The following is a 26124-nucleotide window of genomic DNA, read 5'->3' as shown; positions in this document are numbered from 1 at the left end:
TTGGTGCTCACACAAGCACTTTTGCTAAGTAGAAAAATGCCAGTCTGAAAAGGTTTGTTTCTTTTTTTAAAGTCACATGCTGTATAATTCCACTTATGTAACATTCTCAGTATCCCAAATTGCAGTGATGGAGAACAGATTAGTTAGTGGTTGCCAGGGATGAAGGGTGATGGGGAGGAGAGGGACAGGTGTGACTACAAAGAAGTAATACAATGGAGACCTTTGTGATGACAGAATGGTTCTGCATCTAGGTTGTGATGATGGTTAGCTGAATATACATACAAGATAGAATGGTACAGAGCTGTATATGCACATTCTATAACTCCTTTTTTTTTAAGCAGGTTTAAGCAGGGGGAGGTAATTAAGTTTATTTATTTATTTTCAGAGCAGGTACTGGGGATTGAACCCAGGACCTCATGCATTGCTAGGTAAGCACTCTACCGCTTGAGCTATACGCTCTCCCTTGTATATACACATTCAAACAATGCCAGTTTCCTAGTTTTGATATTGTACTTGTTATATAATGACCATTGGGAGAAACTGGGAGAATGGTACATGGACCTCTCTGGACTATATTGGAAATTTCCTGTGAATATATAATTGTTTAAAAATACAAATGTTTTTAAAATTATGGTTTAAAATATACCTCAATAAAATCGATTTTAAAACTAATGAGAGGAAATCAAATAAATTAATCTTACTGAATATAGTATCTTGTTTCTCCTTACTTATGTTTTCCCTGGTCCTGATTCTTTGATTTTTTTTTAATTGAAGTATAGTTGATTTACAGTATTTATTAGTTTCAGGTGTACAAAATAGTGATTCAATATTTTATAGATTATATTCCATTTAAAGCTACTATAAAATAATGGCTATATTTCCCTGTGCTGTGCAATATATCCTTGTTGCTTATTTATTTTATACATAGTTGTTTGTATCTCTTAATCCCATACCCCTATTTTGCTCTTCTTTTTCCTCCCCATTGGTAATCACTAGTTTGTTCTCTAAATCTGTGAGTCTGTTTTTGTTTTGTTATATACATTTGTTTTTTTTTAGATTCCACATATAAGTTATAACATAGAATATTTATCTTTCTCTGTATGACTTATTTTGCTAAGCATAATATTCTCTAAGTCCATCCATATTAATGCAAAAGGCAGAATTTCATTCTTTTTATGGCTGAGTAATATTCCATTCCACATTTTCTTCATCTATTCATCTTTTGATGGGCACTTAGGTTGCTTCCATATTTCGGCTATTGTAAATAATGCTGCTATAAACAATGGTGTGCATGTGTCTTTTAGAATTAGTGTTTTCACTTTCTTCAGATGTATACCTAGCAGTGGAATTGCTCAATCATATGGTAGTTCTATTTTTGAAGAGCCACCATACTGTTTTCCATAGTGGCTGCACCAATGTACAATCCCACCAACAGTGTATTAGAGTTTCCTCTACTCCACATCCTTGCCAAAATCTGTTATTTGTAGACTTTTAGACAATAGCCATTTTGATAGGTGTAAGTGGTATCTCATTGTGGTTTTGATTTACATTTCTCTGATGATTAGCAATGTTGAGAATTTTTTTTCATATGTCTATTGGCCATCTGTATACTTTTTCAGAAAAAAAAGTCTATTCAGATCTTCTGCTCATGTATTACTTGGGTTCTTTATATTTTTATATTGAGTTATATGAGCTGTTTATAAACTTTGGATATTAATCCTTTATAGGTCATATATTTTGCAAATATTTTCTCCCATTCAGTAGGTTGTCTTTTCATTTTGTCCAAGGTTTCCTTTACCTTGCAAAAACTTTCAGTTATAATTAGGTCCCATTTGTTTATTTTTGCTTTTTTTTTTGCCTTAAGAGACAGATTTTTAAGAAAATATTGCTGTGATTTATATCAAGGAGTGTTCTGCCTATGTTCTGTTCTAGGAGTATTGTATTTTTAGGTCTTCTTTAGGTCTTTAATCCATTTTGAGTTTATTTTTGTACATGGTGTAAGGAAATGTTCTAATCCCATTCTCTTACATGTAGCTGTCCAGTTTCCCAGCACCACTCTTTGTCATAGATTAGTTGACCATAGTTGTGTGAGTTTATTTCTGGGCTCTCTTTTCTGTTCCATTGATCTATGTGTCTGTTTTTGTGCCAGCATCACATCATGCAGTTTTGATTACTGTAGCTTCATAGTATGGGCTAAAATCAGGGAGCATGATTACTCCAGCTTTGATCTTTGTCTCAAGATTGCTTTGGCAATTGGTGGTGTCTGTGATTCTATACAAATTTTAGGATTATTTGTTCTGGTTCTGTGAAAAAATGTCATAGGTATTTTGATGGGAATTGCCTTAAATCTGTAGATTGGTTTGGGTAGAATGGACAGTTTAACAATATGAATTCTTCCAATTCAAGAACACAGGATATCTTTCCATTTCTTTGTATCATCAATTTCCTTCATCAGTGTTTTATAGTTTCCAGAGTGTAGATCTTTCACCTCCTTGCTTAAGTTTATTCCTGGGTATTTTATTCTTTTTGATGCCATTTTTAATGGGATATATATATTTTTTTGCATTCCCTTTCTGATAGTTCATTATTAGTGGATAGAAAAGCAACAGATTTCTGTATATTATCCTGTATCCTGCAACTGTACTGAATTTATTTGTTCTAGTAGCTGTTTGATGGAGACTTTAGGGGTTTCTATATGTAGTATCATGTCTTCTGCAAATAGGGATAATTTTACTTGTTCCCTTCCAATTTGGATGCCTTTAATTTATTTTCTATGTCTGATTGCTGTGGCTAAAACTTCCAATGCTATATTAAATAGAAATGGCAAGAGTGGGCTTCCTTATCTTGTTACCAATTTTGGAGGAAAAGCTTTCAGCTTTTCACCATCGAGTATGAGGTTAGCTGTGGGTTTGTCATAAATGGCCTTAGGTTATGTTGAGATATATTCCCTGTATACAAACTTTGATTAGAGTTTACAATCATGGAGGTTGATATGTTAATATTGTCAAATGCATTTACTACATCTATTGAGATGATGTGATTTTTATCCTTCCTTTTGTTAATGTGGTGTATCACACTGATCCTTTTTTTAATATTAAGTCATCCTTGCATCCCTGAAATAATTCCCACTTGATCATGGTGTATGATCCTTTCTATATATTGTTGAATCCAATTTGCTAATATTTTATTGAGGATTTTTTGCATCTATATTCATCAGAGATATTGACCTGAAAATTTGTTTTTTTTTCTAGTGTCTTTGTCTGGTTTTGGTATCAAGGTAAAGGTGGCCTCATAGAATGAATTTGGGAGTGTTTGATTCTCTTCAATTTTTTTGAATAGTTTGAGGAGCATGGATATTAGCTCTCTTATATGTTTGGTAGAATTCCCCTATGAAGCCATCTGATCCTGGACTTTTATTTGCTGGGAGATTTTTTTTTTTATTACAAATTCAATTTTGCTACTAGTGTTTGGTCTGCTCAGATTGTATGTTTCTTCCTGATTCAGTCATGGAAAGTTGTATGTTAATAAAAATTTGTCCATTTCTTCTAGGTTTTCCAATTTGTTGGGATATAACTTTTCATAGGATTCTCTTATGATATTTTTGTATCTCTGTGATATCAGTTGTAATTTCTCTTCTTGCATATCTTATTTTATTTGGGTCTTCTCTTTTTTTTCTAGGGTTTGGTTTTGGTTTGGGGGTTTTGTTTTGTTTTGTTTTTTTGGTCTCTATTTTATTTATTTTTCTCTCTGATCTTCATTCTTCTTTCTGCTGACTTTGGACTTTGTTCTTCTTTTTCTAGTTCCTTTAGATGGAATGTTTATTTGATGGTTGTTTATTTCAGATTTTTCTTGTTTCTTGAAGTAGGCCTGTATTGCTATAAATGTCTCTCCTAAAATTGTTTTTGCTGCATTCCACAGATTTTAGAGTAGTGTGTTTCCATTTTCATTTGTCTCAAGATACTTTCTGATTTATTCCTAGATTTCTTCATTGACCCATTAGCTTTTTAGTGCATGCTGCTTACAGTCCATGGGCCTGTGCTTTTCCCGTTTTTCTTACTGTAATTGATTTCTAGTTTCACTGAATACAGTTCCCTGTGCTATACAGTAGGTCTTTATTGTTTATCTGTTTTACATATAGTAGTGTTTATCTGTTAATCCCAAATTCCCAATTTATCCCTTCCCAGTCCATTGACATTTAAGGTAACTTTTGATAGGTATGTACTTACTGCCATTTCCTTACTTCTTTTCCAGTTGTTTTGTAGGTCTTCCCTGTTCTTTTCTTCTTCTTTCAGTTTCTTCTCTTGCAGTTTGATGATTTTCCTTAGTGGTATGTTTGTGTTCCTTTCTCTCTTATTTCTGTGTCTATCATAGGTTTTTGATTTGTGGTTACCATGGAGTTCATATATGTTGACCTGTATCTGTTTGTTTTAAATGGGCAGTCCTTTAAGTTCAAACAGAATAAATTTGGTATGTTCAGAGGCTCAATTCTGTCATCAAAGAGCCAGATTCTTTGCCTCTCACCACTGTGCTATCCTAAGTCATCACTGGTCCTAAGGGTTAAAGGTAGCTCAAGCAGTCATAGATGTCACACTCAGAAACCTCCAGAGAATAAAGAGAAAGTGTTCATTCATACGCATTCTCATGAAGTGTAAGGAAACTTCCCAGAAGCTCCTCAACAGACTGTCCTTTATGTCCATAGTCCAGGGTCACACATCCATTCCAAGTCAGCCACTGACCAGGTGAAAAGGATAACCTCAGCTGGATTCCACCCAACCTGGCCACCCCTGTGGCAAATGGGTGTGTGGGGCAGCTAGATTTTTGAACAAAATCCAAGTTGTGTTAAGGAGGAAAAGGGAGAAAAGATCAGCATGTTCACTACAAATCCCAATCGAAGAGTTACTCTACAAAAAAGACAACATGTATAAAACCTCTGGCCCATCAGTCCAGCACTGACAGAATAAATTATACTAGAGCACCTAAATTAGAAGGCAGAGAGGAGAAGGGCAAAAACAAAGAAACTACTTCTAATTGCAGGCACATGTGGAATATTTTAGGAAAAGTTAATGAAGCCATTTAAAATATTAAAAATTGCCACAAAGACTGATATTGTTCTGTAATCACTGATAAGAAATCAAGATAATGAAGTAACAACCTGACAAAAAGCATGAACATTGCAGGAGACATTAAAGATGAACAAAAGATGGAAGAATAGAAATCTGTACCAGATACACTAAGGGTTTTCATCAGTTCCACAGAAAGAATTGGAAATTAGGACCAAAACTTTCTCTGTATATAGATAGTACATGGTTGTGTTTAATTTAATTACATAGTAATTTGCATATAATTATTATGGATTTGAGTCCTAAATTTAATAACTCATCATGATATGGTTATAGATGATTTATGCTAAATAATTAAAGGCACAAAAAGCAAATTATGTGTAATTATACATTTAATTAATTGCCTTAATTGAAAAAAATTAAATTATAAAAATATTGAAACTACTTTGGGAAACCAAGACATACAGAACCTGCCCTCCCTTAAATAGCAGGTAAAAGATATGGATGTACATAATAATCACATTGTACACCTCACACTTACATGAGTTATATGTCAGTAATATCTCAGAAAGGCTGGAAATATATATCTTTTTTAATTTTAAAAAGAGCTATGGAATCTTTTCAAAATCCTTAAGAAATAAATCTTGACTAGGATATCCTTCCATTTCTCTGAGAATGCTGGCTACTCGCTTAAGGATATAGGTAAGAATGTAGGTAGGTCAAGAAGGGAGGGAAGGGGAGGTCTAGACAGAAGTAAAGTGACTTCTGGGTTTGCCTAGTCCCCCCTCCAATGAAAGATTAATGGTACTCAATGACCCGGTAGGTCACTGGTCTGCCATTGTGCCCATTACCCTCAGGAAATGGTGTTGGACAAGGATGCAGAAGAGAGAAAGAAAACAAGCTGAACTGAGGGCAGCTTCTTTCCGCAAGCGATGAGTCTCTCATCCCCTTTTTGTCATAGATGTTATCTTTCTGATTGTGTTAACTGGCTGTGAATCTCAAAGTCTACCCAGTTCCCTGATCTCACCATCGCCTTAAGACCAAGGGCTGACCAGTTATGAGTTTTCTAGGACAGTCTGGAGTTTGGGGATGAAGGATATTACTTTGTTCTCTCACACAGTGGAGAGAGGGAGGGGAAGAAACAAAAACAGAGAAAGGGACTAGGAGGGTACTGAGGGCTGCGTCAAGGGTCATCCCAGCTCTCCAGGTTCGCGCTGCCCTTCCCCAGCCAGTTTGTCGGGCCCGTGGTTAGTATATGGCCAGCGCCTGGTTGGTTGCCGGAACCTCGCGGACTCAAGCGGTCCTCACACAACGGAACAGGCGGCCCTGCCTAGCGCAGGTAGGACCACGCAGATGCCGAGAGGTGCGAGGCACAATGCGGCCGCCAGAGGGCGCGAGTGCCTCAAGTCCACGCGCGATGGCGTCGACCCCACCAGGAAGGAAAGGTGGTCGGTCTCCTAGAGGCGGCTGGCACCCGGGAGCCCGCGGGGACAGCAGGGGCCCCGCCTCGCCCGAGCTGCGCGCTCGGCGAACCCGCCCTTCCAGTCTTATCCGCCCGAGGGCCCCACCCCTATCTGAGCTTGCAGGGTGACCTCGACGCCCGGGCGGGGTCGGAGGGCGTTCTCAGCTCCGCGCCCACCTCGCGGCCCAAAACCCTCTCTGAGCCCGAGCCCTGCGGAGAGGGACTTCTGGAGGGCCAGGCCCCGGAGCAGACCGCTCGTGCTGCGGCGTCCTGCAGCCTCGTAACAATGGCCGGAGGGGCTGCGGACAGAGCGGCGGGCGTTGAGGAGCAGGGTCGCCCGGGCGCTGGAAGCCCCGCCCCTCGGCCGGCTCCCTGACAACGTGGGCCGGGCCGCGCTGCCTGCTCCCGCCCCTCGGCGCCCAGCACCAGGCGGGGCCCGGGCCAGAGCGCCGCCGCCGCTGCAGCCGCAGCCACTGCTCTGCAAAGAGGGGCCGGGGGCAGGGGCAGGGGCGCCCTCCCTCCCACCTTCTCCCGCCGCTATGAGCCAGGGAAGTCCGGGGGACTGGGCCCCCCTCGACCCCACCCCCGGGCCCTCAGCGCCCCCCAACCCCTTCGTGCATGAGTTACATCTCTCCCGCCTCCAGAGGGTTAAGGTAAGGTGTGGGCGGGGGGCGTCGCGAGGACTCGTGGGGATAGAAAAACGGAGGCCTTTTAGAACCATGGCAAAGACGGGGATGGAGATCCGGAAAGGAGGTGTTTGAGAGGCTAGCGGGGCGGGAGTCCGGAGGTGCGCACGTGGGGGCGGCGGGGGTGGGCGAGGAGTCCTGGGAAAGACGCAGGCTTGGGCGATAGACGAGATTCGAGGTGTGAGAATTGTCTAGGTGAGGTTGAGGACTGCAGGGGACCCAGGGATAGGGGGAGATGGAGGACACTGGAGACTGCGGATGCATCCTGCGGAGGCCGATGGCTAGGATGGAGTTGGAGGCTACAGATAGCCGAGGGTGGGGGCTGGGGCGTGCTGAGTGCTTCTCGGAGGCTATGACTTGGAAGAGGTTTCTGGGCCCGGAGCCTGCACCCCGTGCCCTTCCAACAACCCCTCTTTCCACTCCCCCTCCTCCCGCACTGCAGCACCTCCTGGTGGAGGGGGGAGGGAGGTTGAGAAGGGGGTTGGCTACAGGAAGTGGAGGGCCCCGCTGGCCTCGGGGAGCCGGGGAGTGGTGTGAGAAGGGAGTATCAAGGTTTCTGTTCCCATCACCTCCCCTGAGGCCGGCTCCTGGTGCTTGGTTTGTTTACCTGCACTCTCCCCAGGGTAGCGCTTGGAGTCACCCTGGCTCCTGGCAACCCCGACCCTGTGGAGCAGGGCCTAGCTCTTCTCTCCCTGCTCCCCCAGTGCTGGGGGAGTGCTGCTGGGCAGAACTGGAGACTGGCCTGGGCCGGAAAAGTGGACCTTTCTCTCTTTGTGTTCCAGCCCTCAGCCTCCAAAGCCCAAGTGGAAAGCCCTATGCACCTGGTTTCTGTTGGACATAAGAGCTATTTATGGAAGAGGATGTGGGGAGGAGGAACTATCTCTAACCTACTCTACATCAAGCACTGTGCTGGGCGCTTTTGCAGGAGTTATTAAATCCTCTTAACAGTTTTTTTTTATAGATGTGGTGAGGACCAACTGAAAGATAGAAAAATGAGGCCTGTGATCCTATTAATCTTTTATCCTCTTTCCCTCATTGGTATCTTCATCCCACCTTGGATTCCAGTCCCATGTCCTGTTCCCACGTCACCTGTCTCCTGATCTACAGGGGGTGATGGCCCTCTACCCCTGGGACCATGCTTGTGGGAGAGGGAGAAGCCTGGAGGTAGCATGTCATAGCCCTTAAGGAGCCTTTTGTCCCACCTTCTGCAGTTCTGCCTCCTGGGGGCACTGCTGGCCCCTATCCGAGTGCTCCTGGCCTTTATCGTCCTCTTTCTCCTCTGGCCCTTTGCCTGGCTGCAAGTAGCTGGTCTCACTGAGGAGCAGCTTCAGGAGCCCATTACAGGATGGAGGAAGTAAGTGAGGGACCAATCCCTAGAAACCTAGCTCCTCACTTCTCTTCCCTGCTATCCATTCAGTTCTCTCTGTGGGAAGAGGAGGGAGGGTTCTGAAGCTCTGGGTAGGTGAGGGGAGTCAGCCAAGCTCAGACCCTGGTACCCCGGACCCCAGTCTAAGTGATACACCCTACTGTGTCCCAAAGGGACCAGAGACTCCAGCCCCTTCCCCCAGAATAACAGAGGGCAAAAGAAGGGCACCCACTTCCCTGGGTGTCTGAGCTTGGGGTGAATGAGGGCCGGGGTCGCTGCCTCTGCTGATGCCCAGCCTTGCTCTGCAGGACCGTGTGCCACAGTGGGGTGCTGGGCCTCAGCCGCCTGCTCTTTTTCCTGCTGGGTTTCCTCCGGATTCGAGTTCGGGGCGAGCGGGCCTCTCGCCTTCAAGCCCCTGTCCTCGTCGCCGCCCCCCACTCTACTTTCTTTGACCCCATTGTTCTGCTGCCCTGTGACCTGCCCAAGGTTGTGTCTCGAGCTGAGAACCTTTCAGTTCCTGTCATTGGAGGTGAGCGGTTTTAAGAGGGGTGAGGGGGAGAGATGACCACTCTGGACAAAAAAGACAGGAATCAGGGACACTCTGGAGAGAGCTGGCCTCAAGAGGGGAGGGAGAAGTTAGAAGGGATGTTGGCTGATACTGGCAGATGAAATGCAAATTATCACCACTTGTAAACCAGCCTCTTAGAATCTAAGGGCTGTGCTTAGACAGCATGTTAGAGGCACTCTGGTCAGTTCCCGAAAAGGACAACCTACCGTGAAAGGAGGGTCCCCAGGGCAAAGAGATCACTGAGAAGCATATCCTACTGTTGAGGCAGAGGAGGCTGCAAGTGTTAATGCCTTGGGTGGGAACCAAGTGACTCCTTGTATCCTCTCTGGACCCCAGCCCTCCTTCGCTTCAACCAAGCTATCCTAGTGTCCCGGCATGACCCGGCTTCCCGGCGCAGAGTGGTGGAGGAGGTCCGAAGACGGGCTACCTCAGGAGGCAAGTGGCCCCAGGTGGGTAAGGGTCTCAAGATCTCCTCACCTTTTATGTGTTCCTGAAGAGGTTTCTTTTCCCCTTCCACTCACCCCACCTCATTCTGGTTCCTTTTTTTTTTTTCCCCCAGGTACTATTCTTTCCTGAGGGCACCTGTTCCAACAAGAAGGCTTTGCTAAAGTTCAAACCAGGTGAATGAAACAGTAGTGGATGGTAGGGCCGAAGGAAAGGGAAAAAGGAATCCCAGATTTGGAGAGGGACTCTGGAATAACCCAAGAAGTGGAGAGGTGGGGGGGGAAGGGAGACAGGGAACCTCCTAGCTGACACTGAGAAGTCTCCAGAAGTCAGAGAAAATTATAATGAGATGGGACAAGGCCACACCTCATTGTAGAGCTGTTCCAGACCCCGTGCTTGATCTCTAGCTACCTCCATGTGCTAACCTCTGCCTGGGGGGTGGGGGTGGAAATGGGTTTAGGAGCCTTCATCGCAGGGGTGCCTGTGCAGCCTGTCCTCATCCGCTACCCCAACAGTCTGGTAAGTCTTTGTCCAAGAGAGGGGAAGGGGCACACAAGTCCAGCCCGAATGGGAATCACTGAGAACTGCTAATGCTGCCATGGGGTGTGTGGGGCTTTGGGTGGGGCTGGGTCCGGACCAGGGCCTCTGCTCAAAGAGGGTCAGCCAGTTCCAGGGGAGAAAAGGAATGCCTTTCTCCCCTCGCCTCTGCTTCTCCCATAGGACACCACCAGCTGGGCATGGAGGGGCCCTGGAGTGTGAGTACTGGTGTTCCTCGGGTGAGGGTGGGGAGCGGGGTCCCTTAGAATTCCTGGCCATCTGTCAGCCTCCGAACAAGGTGATCAGCCCATCTTCATCCTGGGACAGAGAACGCCAGAGGAAAGGATGCCTGTTTCCCTCTACTTTGTTCTCATCTCCATGTATAATCTGGAAGTGCTCTCAGCTATCCCACCTAGTCGTTCCTGCTGTGATGATAGTTTCTTTTGATTTAGTTCTCAGTTTCTAGGTGATTTTCTCCCTTTTTTGAGATCCACCAGCACCAAGCTTGTCTCTTGTCTTCTCCCGGGTTGCTCCGACCTCCCCTCACGTGCACCGCGCCCTCTGGCGTGGCCCTGCAGCTCTCTCTCGTCCTTCCACCTTCCTGGACCCTGGGCGCCCCCTGCACGTTCGTCCAGCTGACTGTATGCTAGTAGTTAATTTTTTTATCAATGGGCAGAACTTTGCCACCCCCAGCCTTGGGGTAGGGGAGCCCGTAGTTAGAGGTTGATGAGCATCGGAGGTCTCTTTTCTCTCAGGCTCAAAGTCCTCTGGCTCACAGCCTCTCAGCCCTGCAGCGTTGTGGATGTGGAGGTATGACCCTGTGCATGGGGTGGGAGATTGGGCATCTGCTGACCCCAGAAACCTTGGAAGGGGGGTCACCTCGAGCTCTGAGGTCCTGATAAAAAGCGTTTGTGTGTTTCAGTTCCTCCCTGTGTACCGCCCCAGCCCGGAGGAGAGCAGGGACCCCACCCTCTATGCCAACAATGTCCAGAGGGTTATGGCACAGTGAGTGTCCCACAGAGGAGTTCCTAGAACTGATAGACAGGGCAGAGGAACCACAGGAAGGGGTAGGGGCCTGAGGTTTTGAGGCAAAGGGCAGGAATGGGGCCGTGGGAAGGGCTCGTGGGTGGCTGGCCTCATCAGGAGGCCAGAGTCAGCAATGAACCCTCAGGGGGTTCTTCTGCCTCATTCCCCCTCCACTCCATCCTATAGGGCCCTGGGCATTCCAGCCACCGAGTGTGAGTTTGTGGGCAGCTTGCCGGTGATTGTGGTGGGCCGGCTGAAGGTAGCCTTGGAGCCGCAGCTCTGGGAACTGGGGAAGGTGCTTCGGAAGGCTGGGTAAGTGACCTTGAGGATGAGGGGGTGGGCAGAGTAACGTGTAGATAGGGAAAACGAAGAAGAAGGGAAAAAAAAGAATGGGTAGGAGGAAGAAAAGTCTCAAAAAAGAAAAAGTGGGAAGATAGAGGAATGTTTTAAAAGACAGTGGAGCAAAAGCAAGGAGGAATAAAGAAAGATATGTAATAACCCCAGTGACAGAAGTGGGAATGGCTCTCCAGAGACTATGAGTCAGAGCACATCTTAAGAAAACAGCAAATGTACCTGTGCTGGGAGAACTCTTGGGGCTGGGGCCAAGGGCCTGCTGGGTGATGTGTCTAGAAAGAAACCGAGTCAGCTCTCTGCCTTCAACATTCCGTTGTAGGCTGTCCCCTGGCCGTGTGGACACTGGAGCAGAGCCCGGCCGGAGTCGAATGATCAGCCAGGAAGAGTTTGCCAGGCAGCTGCAGCTCTCCGACCCCCAGACAGTGGCTGGTGCCTTTAGCTACTTCCAGCAGGTAAAAGATTTTACCTGCTGGCTTGCTCAAGATTTAAGGATGGTATCTGAGGGCCATGTGGTTTGCATCAGATGGCCATCTTGGAGTCTGGGCTGGATGTTCTAACAGCTGTTAGTAGATGGACATAGGAGGTCCACTGGGGGATTCTCTCTTTTTTTTTGTAATAGTCCCCAATGCATTGAAGAACAGTGTTGTAGTCGTTGTGGGAAAGAACAATGGAGAGATACTGAGATCCATAGGTTTCTGAAGCCACTTTAGAGGCTGGCAAAATGGGGGACCATCCAACCTGTGGGGCACTGTGTGAGGGTTTCAGAGAAGAGTCGTGAGGGTTAGCGGGAAGGTGACATACGGAGGAGGCAGCACCACAGTGAGGGGCTAGGGGGTTAAGAGTTTGAGATCTGGAAGCATCTGTGATACTTGGGCAGATTTTTTTTTTAAATATCCCAGAGCTTCTTTGGGGGTTTCCTGAACTTTTTCAGGAATCTTGGCAAACCATGTATTTCTTGGGACTTAACTGTTTATGAACAACCCCCCAGTGGTCCTAAGGAGTTCTTTTTGATGTAAGATGCAGACCATAGTTATCAACATCCTCTGAAAGGACAGGGAGTGGCCCAGCTGTGCCAGTTCTTCAGTGTGGGGCAGACTGTCCCTGAGAGGGGCATCCCATCGTAGCCTGTAGCAGAACAGAACCAAAACCCAAGCGCCACAGTCCCCCATAGGCCTGGCACAGCAGGCATCCTTGCGGTTTTGTATTTTTTGGTAAATTATGCCAGTGGCCCTCTTCTAGTTTGTTGGACCAGTTCTCCCACATAGGCCAGGTCTGGAGAGAACCAGTTTTTCCAGCTTGGGGTCAGGAAAGCCCTAATAGTATGTCAGAAACTTACTGGTAACTTCAGCTTACCTGATGGATTCCCTCATACCTAATAGATCTCGTGAAAGGAGAGCTATGTCACCAGGTGACTTGGGGGGGCATCGCCTGAGCAAGCCTGTGACCTGAGAGAACTTTAGGGGGTCCTGGAGAGTTCAGGGCTCACAGTTCAGAGGGGAGCAGACACGGGGTTGGTCCCCGCATCGTCCTGGTTTCTCTTCCAACCTCCAGGATGCCAAGGGTTTGGTGGACTTCCGAGATGTGGCCCTTGCACTGGCAGCTCTGGATGGGGGCAGGAACCTGGAGGAGCTGACTCGCTTGGCCTTTGAGGTATCAGGAAGTTGGGGGGGCGGGAAGGGCACGGGGTTGCTGTGCTTACCCCACCTGGAGGCCTGTGTGGTGTGCTGTCCCCAGTAGCATCTAGACAGTAGGTGCTTGGTATCCACCCCCATGCCACACTGTCCAAACTGCGGAGCCCCAGTGTCTCTCTGCTGAGGCCTGGCTGGGACCAGGAAGAAGGCAGCAGCTTTGAGGATTATAATTGTACAGAAAGGGCCCGGGGGCAGGAGGGCCTGGGCTCCGCACTCTTGGAAGAGGAGCCTGTCTAGCAGATGTGCAGCGTGATGGCACGAGGAGAGAGCTTGACTTGCCTCCCCTTTCCTCCTAGCTCTTTGCCGAGGAGCAGGCTGAGGGGCCCGGCCGCCTGCTCTACAAAGACGGCTTCAGCACCATCCTGCACCTGCTGCTGGGGTCACCCCGCCCTGCCGCCATGACTTTGCATGCCGAGCTGTGCCAGGAGGGACCCTGCCAAGGCCTCTCCCTCGGTGAGCCACCGCCTCCCGGCCTGTGAGGGAACAAGAGCTGGGGGCCAGGACAGGGGCCAGGATGTCCGAGAGGCGAGGCTGGGAGGAACCAACTGGGGAGACAGGATATGAACTTGCATCTGAGACAGTGAGGCTGAGATGAGAGAAACAGGACATACCAATTCGGAGGAAAGAGCGGGGGACCCTCTTCCTCTCCTCCTGAGGTCGCTTTACTTTCCCCGTCTCACTCTTACCTGTCCAGGTCAGTTCCAGGACTTCTCCCTCCACGACCCGCTCCACGGGAAGCTCTTCAGCACCTACCTGCGCCCCTCCCAGAAACCACATGCCTCCCCCCCAGGCAGCCCCCCGGCTCTGGCCAACGGGAGCGTGCAGGCCCCCAAGCAAAAGGGCGACTGAGCGCCCCGACCTCCCCAGCTCGCACCGGCCCACAGACTCAGGGCAGCGCCAGGGGCCACCCTTGGGCCTCAAGCCCATCTCTGTCCTGCTTGACTTTTGGTTATTGCTATTTGTTTTTTTAAGTTGGTTTTCATTTTCCATTTGTTTGGCTTTATTTTGTAAGAAACTATTTTATATATAAATATATATCTATATCTATTTAAAAAAAGGCAGGTCAGTCACACTGATGGTGTCATTAGCTACAAAGGAAAAGGCTTAATGATTGCAGGCTGCCCACTGGATGACCCTGAAGCTTCCCCAGGTTAGTCCCCTTGGCAACAGCTGGATGAATCCTTACTTCCAGACGGGCAGGGCTCTCTCCTGCACAGAAATGCAAATTTCATCTCCCTTCCTGTTGTCATACCGATAAACGCACATCTTAACAGGCCTCTTCACGAACCTCTTTTCAGCCTATTCCCTCTTGTTCTGTCCTCATTAGAGATTAAAAAATAGCTAACTACCATTCCATATATAATAGTCCTACTGAGATTGATGCCCCCTGTTGTGGAGCAGAGAGCTGTGTCAGTCGGAACCAGCCCTCCTGCCTGCAGCTCAGACCTGCCACATGGAAGTTTTCTCCCATGGGAAGAATTGGGAACATAAAGGTCCCTTCCATCCAGCTTCTTTTCAAGGAAGAAGAAAAGGCCTCCGTAATGAAGGTGCTGTGTCTAGGCACAATTACCTGTAATTATAATCCCTTCCATCTGTAGGGACAGATAATGATAGGATGTCCAGAGAAGCTCTCCCAACACCAAGTCCAGGCTTTGGATGAAGGAATAAAGTGATGCCTGGGGACTTCTCAGAGCTGGGGCTTATCCAGGAGCCTAGATAAGGCTGGAAGCTGGAAAGGTACCTGGATCCATCAAATTCGAGGCCACCTCCACCTCCTTTCTTTTCAGCATCTTACGCCATCTAGCAGCAATGCCATGAGTCCAAAAGGGCACACACAACATTTTCCAACAACAAAAATGTCTTTATTCATTTTTTTCCATACAACTCCTTTCAAAGATACTTCTCACCTCTCACCAAGAGGACCACCTCCAACCTAGCCAGCATGACCTCCCCCCACACTCGCCACTTTGGCAGAACAACAAACAGCATAGGGCCGAGGAGGAATGTCTGTGGGTGAAATCTACTCTGGGCCCCACCTTCAAGGATTGGCAGGTGGAACAGGATGGGGCCCACAGCTCCCTACTGGCTGCGACGTTGTTTCTTCCTCCTGCCCGTGACGAAGCTATCACGCCTTCTCTTACGAGGCTGTGAGGCGCGAACCGCTCCCAGGGCCAGAGGTTTCTCCCCAGGCGCCCCAAGGTCAGCCCCCGAGAAAGGCTTCTTTTCAGCCGGGGCTGGACCTCCAACTACAGCTTGCTTCCCAGACTTGGCAACTGGATTTGGAGGCTGGCCAAGGCCTCTCGCCTCAGGAGTCGGGGAGGGGGGTGCTCTGTGGCCCCTCCGGCCCCCTGAGAGCAGGCCTGAGGCAGAGCCATGACCCCTCCTTGGCGAGAGGCTAAGTTTAGAGGCCAAGAGGTAGGCAAAATTGGAGAGTTCTTCATCCTCCTCCTCTCCTTTGGCCCCATCTGCTGAACTGCCTGTTCCACTGACAGGAGGGGCTTCTCTCACAATTAAGGCATCCCTGGTTCCTCTTCTAGGGGAAGCGCTTCTAAGACCCTGGGGAGGAGGTGTTGATTTGGGGGTTCTGTGTGCATAAGACTCTCGATTGGCTGGTAAGGAAGCAAGGTCTTTAGGCTCAGACAAATCAGTATCCTCCCTGGCCTCTCCCTGGGGGTCATAAGGATGAAAACCTAGTGGGCAGGCGTCTTCAGCAGCCCCAAGCTGGAGGCCACAGGCATCTCTAACACTGAGTGTGTTGCCACATTTGGTGGCTTCCACCAGAGGAGAAATGGAACTGTCTCTGCCCCCTGCCTCTGGGCTGGCCTTGGGGAAGGAGGAGGTACCCTGGGGCCCCAGGATAAGGATGTTGCCTTGACTTGCAGGCAGGGGAGCTTCTTTGGAAGCCCCCCGTGTGGAGGCATCAATGCTGCTTTCCAGCAACGGGGGGCAAGCCCCAGCCCACAGATCACTGGGATCCTGAATGGTCTCAGGGCTCTGTCCTCTGTTTACTTTAGGCTGCGAGGCCGAGCTGTTGGCCCTCAGAGGTCCCAACAAGCTGCAGTAGTTTGTCTTTTCTAAAGCCAATGGGGCATCTGTGCTCCCACAGGGAACCGCACTGCTCCCCACGCCCCCCGGTGCTGTGGTTTCTCCGGGACCCAGAGAAATGCTGCTTCTGGGGCCCAATGCCTGGCAGCCCCGCTGGTGCTCAGTTACACACTCCCCATCGTGGAAGCTCTCTATGACCTCCTCGATTTGTAAGGGCAACTCCAGGCCTACAGTGTCTATTACATTGCTCAGCCAAAGCCCTGGACTGAGAGAGGCCCCAGCCACATCCCTGTCCCCAGCTGCTCTAGGGGAAGGGTCTTGATCGTAACTCTGAACCGTGGGAGGATCTCTGTCATCTCCCCACATGGCCCCTGGAGAGCCTTCCTGGGGCACTGCCAGTGGCTCCTCCTGAGGAGCTGCTCCAAGGTTCCCTATCTGTTGTCCTGTCTGCAGCCCCAGGGCCTGCTTCCCCAACCCCTGTCCTTGCAGAGGAGTCAGCTCTGAAAGGCCAACATCCAAATGGGGAACTATCTCGAGCTGCGGGCCTTCCTGCCAGCAGAGGGGCAGAGCTTCAGAAGCCCTGTCAGCCACCAGGGAGCGCCCAGGGGACCCAGCACCTCCCAGGTGGTCATCCACATGAGATGATATCTGGCCTGTAACCTTCCCAGACCCTCTTCTCTCCCTACCCAGGGGCCCGCGAGTTCCCTGTGGAGCTGCAAGTTCTAGCTGCAGGTCCCAGCCACTGGGGGATGGCAGAGGGTTCCCGTCCCTGCACAGCCGCCTCAGGCCACCTAGGGCCCGCTCCTGCCCTCCAGGCACTTCTCTTGCCCGCTTTCCCGGAGAAGCAGCCTTTCCAAGGCGAATGGTGCCCCCAGCCACCCGAGGCCCAGGGGAGGGCCGAAGCCGCCCACCCCCTTCTTCATCCTCATCAGAAACAGAGGGACTTGAGTCCAGTTGAGTGCCACTGCAACTTGGAGGTGCCTCTGCATCCTCCTCTTCCAAAGCCAGGAGTCGCTTCTGGACCAGCTTAGAAGGAGAATAGACAAACACTGTTCTGTATGTGGTTGTGAGAAGAGGTGCCTGGTGGAGTGATAAGGAGATGGCACTTGGGCAGGGCAGGGAACGCAAGCAAGCGTCTTAAGTGACGGTATCACAACCAGATACCGCAGCTCATCTTTTCCACCTTCTTGGGTCTTATTCCCATGCTTTGAGCCCTTACACCACCACCCCCTTTTCCATGGTCCCTTGCCTACTTGTTCTGCACCCAAAGCTCAGTTCTGAAGCCATACCATCGAAGATGGCATAGGTTTAGATAAAGCCACACGAGCTTCTTGCTCTGATGTTCTCTACCTCCGGGGTTTACCTGGGCAAGACTGAGTCCTTCTTCTTGCTCCAGCTCCTCAGTTAAGGCCAAGGGATCCCTCTGTTGTTCTGGGGACAGGAGATCTGCCAAAAATTGAGGGTGAATGACGGCCTCCACCTGGGGAACGGAAGGAAAAGTGCTGTGAGTTTGCCAGCAGCCAGGTGACAAGTGCTGTGACAGGAGGTAACCTGTCAACCAAGAGGCTCAAGAGAAGCACCACGTTGCCCCACCCCTACCCCCAACCCACTGCCTGGGTGGTTATAAACCACCAGCGACACACATCGATGTACGCACATACATGCACACACACTTCTCAGTATGGAAGAGAATCTAGTTCTTAACTGCCTGGGGCAGAACCTACATCATTGGTTCCCTCGAGTTCCCACCCCAGGATCTGCTACAAAGCAGCCGTGCAGGCCCAGCCCACCTTGGAGACAAAGACCTCCTGAGAACACAGCTCATCGATGTAGCTCAGGAGACCTGCGTCTGGATACAGCCCTTCCTCCTGCAGTTGCCCTTCTTCCTCTTCCTGTTTTCCATCTGACTCCTCAGGGGCCAAGTGACTCGCCACCAGCTCTTCCATGATGTCAGAGTACTCCTTCACAGCCTCTGCTGGGATCTCCTTGGGTGCCTCAGGGGCCGGAGGCCTCTGGGTTTTGCGCTGCCGCCGGCGGGGGGCCCGGGCCTTGGAGGCAGCCTTCTTGGGAATGTACACTGAGGGGCGAGGTGGGAAGGAGAGGTGGGAAGCGGCACTGAGACCACAGCTTCTGCCTCCCACACCCATGTGTAAGGGCAGCAACCTAGGTACACGGAAACGGTTCCGGACTGGATCAGGCCAAACCTGAAACAGTACCAGCTGTGGGAGAATATTTAGGAGCTGGAGGGTCTGAGAGAGACTCTGTATGAGGAATCTTGGAATCCCTGAAGTTCCAAGAAGTCCTTGATCCAGCCCCCATTTCTTGGGCAGATGAGGTATTATGTGCCTCAGTCCCAGTCTCAGAGAGTGGTTGGCTTACCTGGCCAAGATCAATACCTAGTTTGGGACAAAGGGGGAACCTGAGAACTCAGCCTCCTGTGGATGCCCTGTTTGGAACATCAAAAGCCACTCCCTGGAGGGAGACCGGTAGAAGCAAGGGCAATGCCTCCCTGATCCGGGACTGGTTCTGTGCACCTCCCTTTGAGCCTCTGGCTCCCAGCACCTGTTGGAATTGGGTGGCCTTACCTGGCTGCTGGCAAACCTCTGGGGCCAGGGGCCCTGGAGGATCAGGTTTCAGGGGGGCTGCAGGAGGCAGGCCCTGGAGCCCATTCATCAGCTGTGTGTTCTGAATCTGCATCTCCTCCTCGGTCTCAAACTCCATGAACCTGCAGAGGGTGAGGAAGGCCCGGGCAGTGCTGAGAAGACCAATATACTTTAGAAACCAGAAGAGATCTGCTCACAGACGGCTGGATGACAGTTCCCAGGAAACTTAACAAGGTCAGCTCCTAGTCCCTCCAGCTGCAGTCATCACTTACTGAACCGTCTAGCGCTTGTAAGCCTCACAGAACAGAACCGTAGCTCTCAGTTCTTGTTCATACTCAATCTCACCCAGCATCACAAAGGGTGTCTAGCAGCCATTAATACAGGCTTGTTGGCTTCAGTCAGGCCTATGCCACAGCCTGGCAAGATCCCACACGTGGGCCCTCCTCAAGGACCCATCTGCCCCTGCCTACAACCAAAAGGAACAGCTGAAATCCTGAAGCAGGGCCTGGGTTGCAATTCAAGGCAGTTCCCACCAGGAGGCAGTGCTGAGATCCCAGAGTCCTGAAACTGGGACTGGGGTCTGGGGAGGGTAAATCTAGAAGGTCCAGAAGATTTAGGGGAAAGAAAGCTTGGAGGAAAGGGTTTATTTTCCTGAGTTATTTTTTTTAACTAGGAGATTATCATGAAGTAGTGGGGGATATGAGCCAGAAGACCACTCTGGGCACCCAGGACCTTCCCCTCCCTGAGATGCCGGGCTAAACAATTTCTGTGCCATTGTTTCTAGAGGAGTGGTGGCCCTACGGTCTGCATCAGTCGCCACCTGCCACCTGTTCAGAGATAGGAAAGAATCTGCCTTCTAGGGCTTCCCTCATTGCTAGGTCCCTTCAGCGTGGAATTTTTTACACCAGTGCAGCTCCAGTCCCATCCTAAGAGCTTCAATATCAAAGCTCCTGTCAAGATCTGGAAAAGGGAGAGCCTCCAAAAGGAGATAGGACAGAAAAACCCAAGAGTTAAGGTGGTGAGAGAAGCCACGAGGATCCAGGGGACCCTATCCTAGTGTACACCCCTTGTCCTGCACCCCTTATAGTAATTGCTCACACCCAAGCCTCTCTTACCTGCCCCCATCCCTCAGCCACACAGCCACACACTCCAACCCTCAGGAGGATGTGGATTGGTCAGACTCACTTTTCTGCCATCTCATAGAAGGTCATCCGGTCAAAGTTGCTGGTCCGCTCCCACTCCTGTACAGCCCTTGGCAGTCCCTCCTCCAGGGTCATCGTGGGCTTCCGCCGGGCCAGGGAACGAAGCACTGGGCTAAAACCCCCACAGGGTGAGTCACATTCTACAGGTGTACCCCCCTACTTGTTCTGACACCCACCTCAATGCACAACCCCTGACCCGCATCAGATCAAACATGCCCCACAGTCACACTCCACTTCTGATTAGACTTCCAGACCCCCAACCTCCCAGCTATTCATTCACCATACTGGCCTTTCTTCCCACTGAAATGTACAAACCTAACACAAAATCAAACAGATTCTTCTTCCTACCTTCTAAGCTCAACTAGTCTTAATTCTCACAGTGCTATATTCTCAACAAAACAAGAAAGCACTCCTCTTATTTTGGGATTCATTGTAAAGTAGGCTTAACCCTGCTCAAAGGCTCTTGCATTTAAAAAAAAAGGCACTCACTATCTGAAATGAATCTCTAATTAAAGGTTGGGTGGTGTTTTGATTTGTTGGTTTTTAAGTGGTTTTGTTTTGTTTGTTTGTTTTTGTTTGTTTGCCCCTGAGATACCTTTCACAGTCAAATATCGATACTCTTTGAGCCCTTTGTGATTCAGTTTTGCCCTTCTAACTTCCCAGGAGTCCTCAGTCATTATTGGGCCTAGAATCACCTGGGGAAGATTGTTATAAACATGGATTCCAGTGCCCCAGAATCGCAGTATTGAGCATTTTACCAGCCACCCTGGTGACAGGCAGAGGGTCTGATCTGCAGTTTACAGGAGACCCTGCTCAGAGCCCCTGCACGTGGAGTGCAGAAATAGGCCAGGAGTTAGAAATTCAGCTTGCCAGCCTCCAAGAGAGAACTCAGAGCTGTCTGGAGAAAGCAGGGAGTCAGTACCAGGATCCACACCGAGGACTTTGGGGAGCCTTTTGATTTACTCACTCCTGAGTCAGGGTCGAAAGGGAGATTCTTTAGCAGTTCAGCCACTGGAGGGACAACATGTATATATTTTTTTAAGTTCAGGAAAATGCAGCATGTGTTAGATGGTGGTTTACGCAAAATGATAGTACAGTGCAGTTAAGAGAGGCAGCGGGTCTGAGTGGGAAGAAGATAAAATTCCCCAGACGCCTAAGGACTTTGCTTAATAAACGTAACAGCCCATGACCCTGGGCGCCCTGACCAATCATCCACTCACACAGACATTTTGGCCTTTGTGAGTCCTTTTCCTCTTCTAGATTGCCTTTTTATAATAACAATAGCGATAGCAGCTGCCATTTAATGAGGCATTCTCCACGCCAGGCACTCTGCTCAGCCCTTCACATGACCTCATTTCATCTTCTCAGCAACCCTCTGAGGTAGGTACAATCATCGCTTCTCGGCCTTTTGGCCTAGATCAAGTGTGAGGTAGGTACAGTCATCCCCTTTCTAGATGAGAAGACCGACCGAGGGCAACGACACTCAGTGCCCAGACCCCAGATGACAAATCCAGCGAGTGGTGGGGACTTGACCACTAAGCGAGCTCTACCACCTCCCTATTTCAACCTGAATGCTCCTGAATAAAGCAGGGGCAGTGTGTGTGTGGTGGGGGGAGCACACACAAGCTCCGCTCCCACAGGAACGGGTCCAGGCCCCACGCTCCTCATCCTGGCCCATTTGGACGGCTCAACTCCAAGTCAGAAGGCGGTAAAACAGAACCCGAGGGCCCTGGCACTTGGTATCGGAGACCCAAGCTCCAGCCACTGCTCCTCACTGTATGACAGGGAACCTCTCTGAGCTTCAGTTTTCTCATCCATAAATGAGGATTGCCATAAAAATGCTCGCCTGAACTCACAGGGTTGTGAGGATCACTCAGGAGAAGACACCGGAAAGCTTGTTATAATCTGGCAAGTGGGTAAAGAGGCTTGTTATCTTTGTTATTGTTACTATTATTTTCGTTCTCATGGCATCTCCATCTCTGTCATGACCTGCTCCCGGGCACTCCTAAATAGCCTAACCTCGTTTGTCCATCCCCAAATCCTCCTTATTTAAAAGCCTCTAGCATAATGAATCTCAGGTCCCCCCACTTACATAAGGAAGCAGGAAAGGGCCTCTGCATCAGGGCTTTGGGGTAAGTGCCTCCGTGCCAAGGCTTTGTAGTGCTGCCAGCGTCGGAAGTTCTCATAAACACCCTTGGAGGCATAGGAGAGGTCACCCAGGGAGGGCTCGGATCGGGCGGCTGCAGGACCTCCTTCCTCAGGTGCCCCATGTGGCCCTGGCCAAGCCTTTTCCGGGGATGCAGTGGGGGCCAGTTGGGCAGCCGGCGGTGGAGCCTGAGCAGGAAGGCCTGGGAGGCCCTCTGGGGTCACCCCAACAGCCTGAGCGGGCAGAAGGGTCTTCACGTTAGAGGCTGTCAGGAATCCAGGGGCAGGACCCTCGGGGCCCCCGCAGGGAGCGCCGGAGGCAATCCAATTGAGGGCGGTCTGAGTGAGGATAAAGTTCTGAGTTTGAGAGGACTCAGCTGGCCCCGCTTCCGTCTTGACTTTGACGATGACCTTGCCAGCTCCAGCTCCAGCTCCACTGGGGCCAGGGCCCCCATCCCCTGTCACCAACAATGAGCTGGGGAAAGCAGAGAGCACCAGAGGGTTGCCTGGAGAAAAGGCTAAAGGTGCGGGGGCCCGTGAGGGCAGCCCCCAGGGTGGCTGGGCAGGTGGGCCGGGGGCAGACTGGGGGAAGGGAAGTGCAGCAAAGGGAGCCAGGGCAGCTCCAGGTTTCACGGTTATGTCTGGTCCTGCCAGTGGAGCCGCTGTGGAGACAAAGGAAAAGGGGGAATGGAGGGGGAGAAAAAGGAGCGACAACTAAGGGCATCTGAGTTCCACTCTAGTCCCTAAAGAATCAGAGCACTGATTCTCAACAGGTGAGGCAGGGGATACAGAGGGGGAACTTGGATAGTTTGCAAATGTCCCCCAAGTGTTTTAGATGTCCCTGCCTCCCTGCTGAGAATGACCGCACTAGAGAAGCTGCAGTGGCCCTTGGACCCACACACACGCTCACACCCCCTGACACATGCCACCCAGAATAACGGGGACATCTTTTATTCCCATCCATTCCATTCTCAAACCACCTGAATCCTGCTCCCAGCTGCTCTGTGGTCCCTGCCACCACTCACAGAAGCACTGTTCCCAGGAGAGGATGTGTGGGTTAGATGTTTGCTTCCCAGAAGTTTTGTTATATAACAGCCAGGAATGACTACAGATAAGGACCAGGAAATGGGTAAGGGGAGGGCGGCTTGGGGAGGGAGGTTTCCAGAGCTTTAAGTCGCTGCTGCACAAGTTAAAATTTTATCTGTGGTCCTTCTGCTTGGCACTCCTCCTGTCAGAAATTTAGGGTCTACTTTTGAACAAGGCACAGACAGTTAAGTCTGGAACACAGTTCCTACTGAGAGCAGGGGTGCTGTGGACTCCAGTCGAAGAGACCAGGATAAATACATAAAACGTGTACTTAATTAGTCAGGACATGTCTCTTAGAACTTTGCATAATAATAGTAGATCGTCTGCCTAATTTCATGCTACCCTCCTCCCCCCTAATAAAGACTATTCCACTGGCAAGCTAACAACACTCAGCTTCCACTTCTTGACATGAAGGAGATGTGAAATAGGAGTAACTCTTCACCTCCACCACAGAGCAGGGGGCCAGGAATATTCCTACAAGTACGGAACACAAAGAAGTGGGTCTGATGGCATGAGTTCCACAACAGGTAGAAAAACAGCATCTCAGGGAAGCCCCAGTTCTCAGCCCCAGCTCCCCTGGTCCGGAGGAACCAAGGAAAACTGCTCCCTGAATTAAAAGAGAAGCCATCTCTGGGGCTGGAAGGAGCCAGGAGGCTCTGAGCAGAGGCAATTAAAGCACCTTCTCGCCTAGCCTCCGGGAGGACATTTCTTTAGACTTGGCCACAGAGGACCCCCACCCCACCCCGAACAGTTTTCCAGCTAAGGCTTCCACTCCCCTGCACCCCGCAATAAGATCAAGAGTGACCCCAGCTCAGTTCTCTCAGGGCAAAATTCAAGAGCAGGCTCCAACTGCCTAAAGACACCAGAATGTGGGCCTTCCCTTTGAAACCGACTGTGTCCCTCCTACCACAAAGACCCCTGCCCAGGCAACACAAGCACACACTAAAGGGGTCCCTCTTCCAGAGAAGTAAGTGGCTAACTGCCATACCTTCTATATCTACTCAGCATCTTCCTCTGAGGCGCTTTGATCTGCCACCCAGGAGGCCCTCTTCCTCCCTCACCCCCCCAGCCCTCATGGCTGAGTCTCCCTCCCCAGCCTCCCTATGTGGGTTCCCTCTGGGGTTGGGGGGTGGTCTAGTGCTCTCACATCCCTCTAGGTCAGCCCAGAGAGCTCGTCCCCAGTTAAAGTGTCAAATTGTGAATCTCCAAGGAGTGAGCAGGTGGCAGGGATCCCCCCACACACACCTGCAACTCACCTCCATCTGAAGCCATCCTCTCAGGTTTGGGCACTAACTGTGGATGTCTGGAAGCCTCCAGAATGAGACAGTCAGGTCCAGGCCCCAGAAGGTAATCTGCCTCCAGTAGATATGCAGGGATCCAAGAAGGAGGAGGTAAAGATAAGATCAAAACAGAACTAGAATCTAGAACTCAAGGCATTCTGCAGTGGGGGAGGGGAGGGGGCGATGTGGGGTGGGGGTAGGGAGATATTCCACGAAAGACCTTGGTAAGTACACAGTAACCAGGAATCCCCTCCAAACCAGAGTATGGCAACACAGTTGTATACCTTTTTAGGGCAACTTGCAAATTCTTCCCCAGATTCCCAACCACATATTTTGCACCTGGGTTCCCTATACAATTCTTGACCAATATATCTAGTTTTGTGCCTTTCACTCCCACCCAGTTCTGTACCTGACTTCCTGTTAATAGCAGGTTGTGGCAAACCCTTGACTTAATTCAATGTTGGCTGTATTTTCTGAACCAAATTCAGAGCACATAGTCTATGTACTTAAGGATCCAGGGAACAGAATGTTTGAAATTAGGTTTGTCTCAGAAGTCTGTGTATGCACATCATTTCCTTGGAAAGCTGTCCTGAAGTTCCCAAGTCATTTACTATCATCACCTCTGCAGTCCACAGAAGCCTCAGCGTTACCTTTGGCTGAAAAGCCCCACTCTATCCAAAACTGCCATTCAGCCTAAAATTTCAAGACCAAAAAGTCCCTTTTGTTCGTTAAATTATTTTCCTTGTTTTAAATTTTTGCTAAATAGTTTTCGTTTTTAAAATAGGTTAACACATCAGCGTGGTTCAAGTCAAACTGTGCAAAATGGAATATATAGCAAGTCTCCCTCCACTCCTTACCTCTGGAACCGAGTTCTTTAACCCTGAGGAAATTGCAGAGGTTTTTTCATTCAACTATAAGTAAATAAAAGCTATATTCTAAAAAAAAAAAAAAAAAAAAAAAAAAAAAAGTTTTCAGGTTACTCTGGTTGTAAAGTTAATATACATTACAGTGTTTTTGTCGTCATAAATAATACGCAACGATCACATTTGTAATGATATCTAAGTTCCAATTTTCATTTCTGGAAACTAGAGGCGTATACGGATAATTTGTACGTTCTTTTAAAAATCTAAATACTCCTAGGAGGTGCATTTTATTATGCTATTATTAGCTACTCACCACTATAAGAAAGAGCGTTGAATTTGTGGTAGAGACCTAAGTTTGAATCTTGGTTCGACCACTAAAACATACTTCACCAGTTTCATAAAATAACTTAACGCTCTCTGCGCGGGACATAATATTCAATACCCATCATGCACTCTTTACCGCCAATATTTTGAAATAGGGCGAGGGAACCGGATGTAAAAGAGGGGAGGGAAGAAAACTTTCTTCTTTCTTCCCTAAGGTAAAAGGGGCTCTGGACCCTGGAGCCTTTGTTCCTCCGAGTACTAGAAACCCACTGCCTCTGAAATGGGTGTGCATCTTGGGATAAAGACAGGATTCTATTCGTTAATGTTCAGTCTATACCCATCCCTACTCCCCTCCAACGCTTAGCAGTGCCTGGCACACAGT

At 49.4% G+C, this 26124-nt stretch overlaps 2 protein-coding genes across 3 annotated transcripts in view; one reads left to right on the top strand and one right to left on the bottom strand.

Moving 5' to 3' along the window:
• LPCAT4 (lysophosphatidylcholine acyltransferase 4) overlaps positions 1-14470 on the top strand; it is an 89546-nt gene extending 75076 nt beyond the window's left edge. Inside the window, exons 1-14 of one of the 2 annotated variants that reach the window (XM_006201602.4) lie at positions 6928-7175; positions 8420-8562; positions 8883-9103; positions 9479-9591; positions 9702-9762; positions 10047-10105; positions 10307-10341; positions 10879-10933; positions 11046-11128; positions 11336-11461; positions 11823-11955; positions 13055-13153; positions 13491-13647; positions 13889-14470. In XM_006201602.4, the coding sequence (XP_006201664.2) occupies positions 7062-7175; positions 8420-8562; positions 8883-9103; positions 9479-9591; positions 9702-9762; positions 10047-10105; positions 10307-10341; positions 10879-10933; positions 11046-11128; positions 11336-11461; positions 11823-11955; positions 13055-13153; positions 13491-13647; positions 13889-14043 (1554 nt within the window). In that variant the 5' untranslated portion in view covers positions 6928-7061 and the 3' untranslated portion in view covers positions 14044-14470. Of the gene's footprint in view, positions 1-6927; positions 7176-8419; positions 8563-8882; positions 9104-9478; positions 9592-9701; positions 9763-10046; positions 10106-10306; positions 10342-10878; positions 10934-11045; positions 11129-11335; positions 11462-11822; positions 11956-13054; positions 13154-13490; positions 13648-13888 lie in introns of those variants that run through there. The other variant, XM_072962747.1, reaches the window with a different exon arrangement.
• Positions 14471-15034: 564 nt separating this feature from the next.
• NUTM1 (NUT midline carcinoma family member 1) lies at positions 15035-25436 on the bottom strand. The gene is made up of 8 exons (XM_072962746.1): positions 25413-25436; positions 24532-24627; positions 22137-22851; positions 20028-20156; positions 18825-18964; positions 18030-18316; positions 17603-17719; positions 15035-17265 (listed from the first exon to the last, which is right to left on the bottom strand). The coding sequence occupies exons 2-8, from the start codon at positions 24545-24547 to the stop codon at positions 15274-15276; spliced, it is 3396 nt and encodes a 1131-aa protein (XP_072818847.1). The 5' UTR covers positions 24548-24627; positions 25413-25436; the 3' UTR covers positions 15035-15273.
• Positions 25437-26124: the final 688 nt, after the last annotated feature.

This window comes from Vicugna pacos, chromosome 6, assembly GCF_048564905.1.
Source record: "Vicugna pacos chromosome 6, VicPac4, whole genome shotgun sequence".
Taxonomy (NCBI): domain Eukaryota; kingdom Metazoa; phylum Chordata; class Mammalia; order Artiodactyla; family Camelidae; genus Vicugna; species Vicugna pacos.
Note: the sequence above shows the minus strand (reverse complement) of the source record. Positions and strands in the feature narration are given on the sequence as shown.

Excerpts from the sequence above, each read along its gene's own strand:
- NUTM1 (XM_072962746.1), bottom strand. Across the intron at positions 18,965-20,027 it reads TTCTATGAGATGGCAGAAAA|GTTCATGGAGTTTGAGACCG; the intron begins GTGAGTCTGACC and ends CACCCTCTGCAG. Across the intron at positions 17,720-18,029 it reads AGGAGGTCTTTGTCTCCAAG|GTGGAGGCCGTCATTCACCC; the intron begins GTGGGCTGGGCC and ends TCCGTTCCCCAG.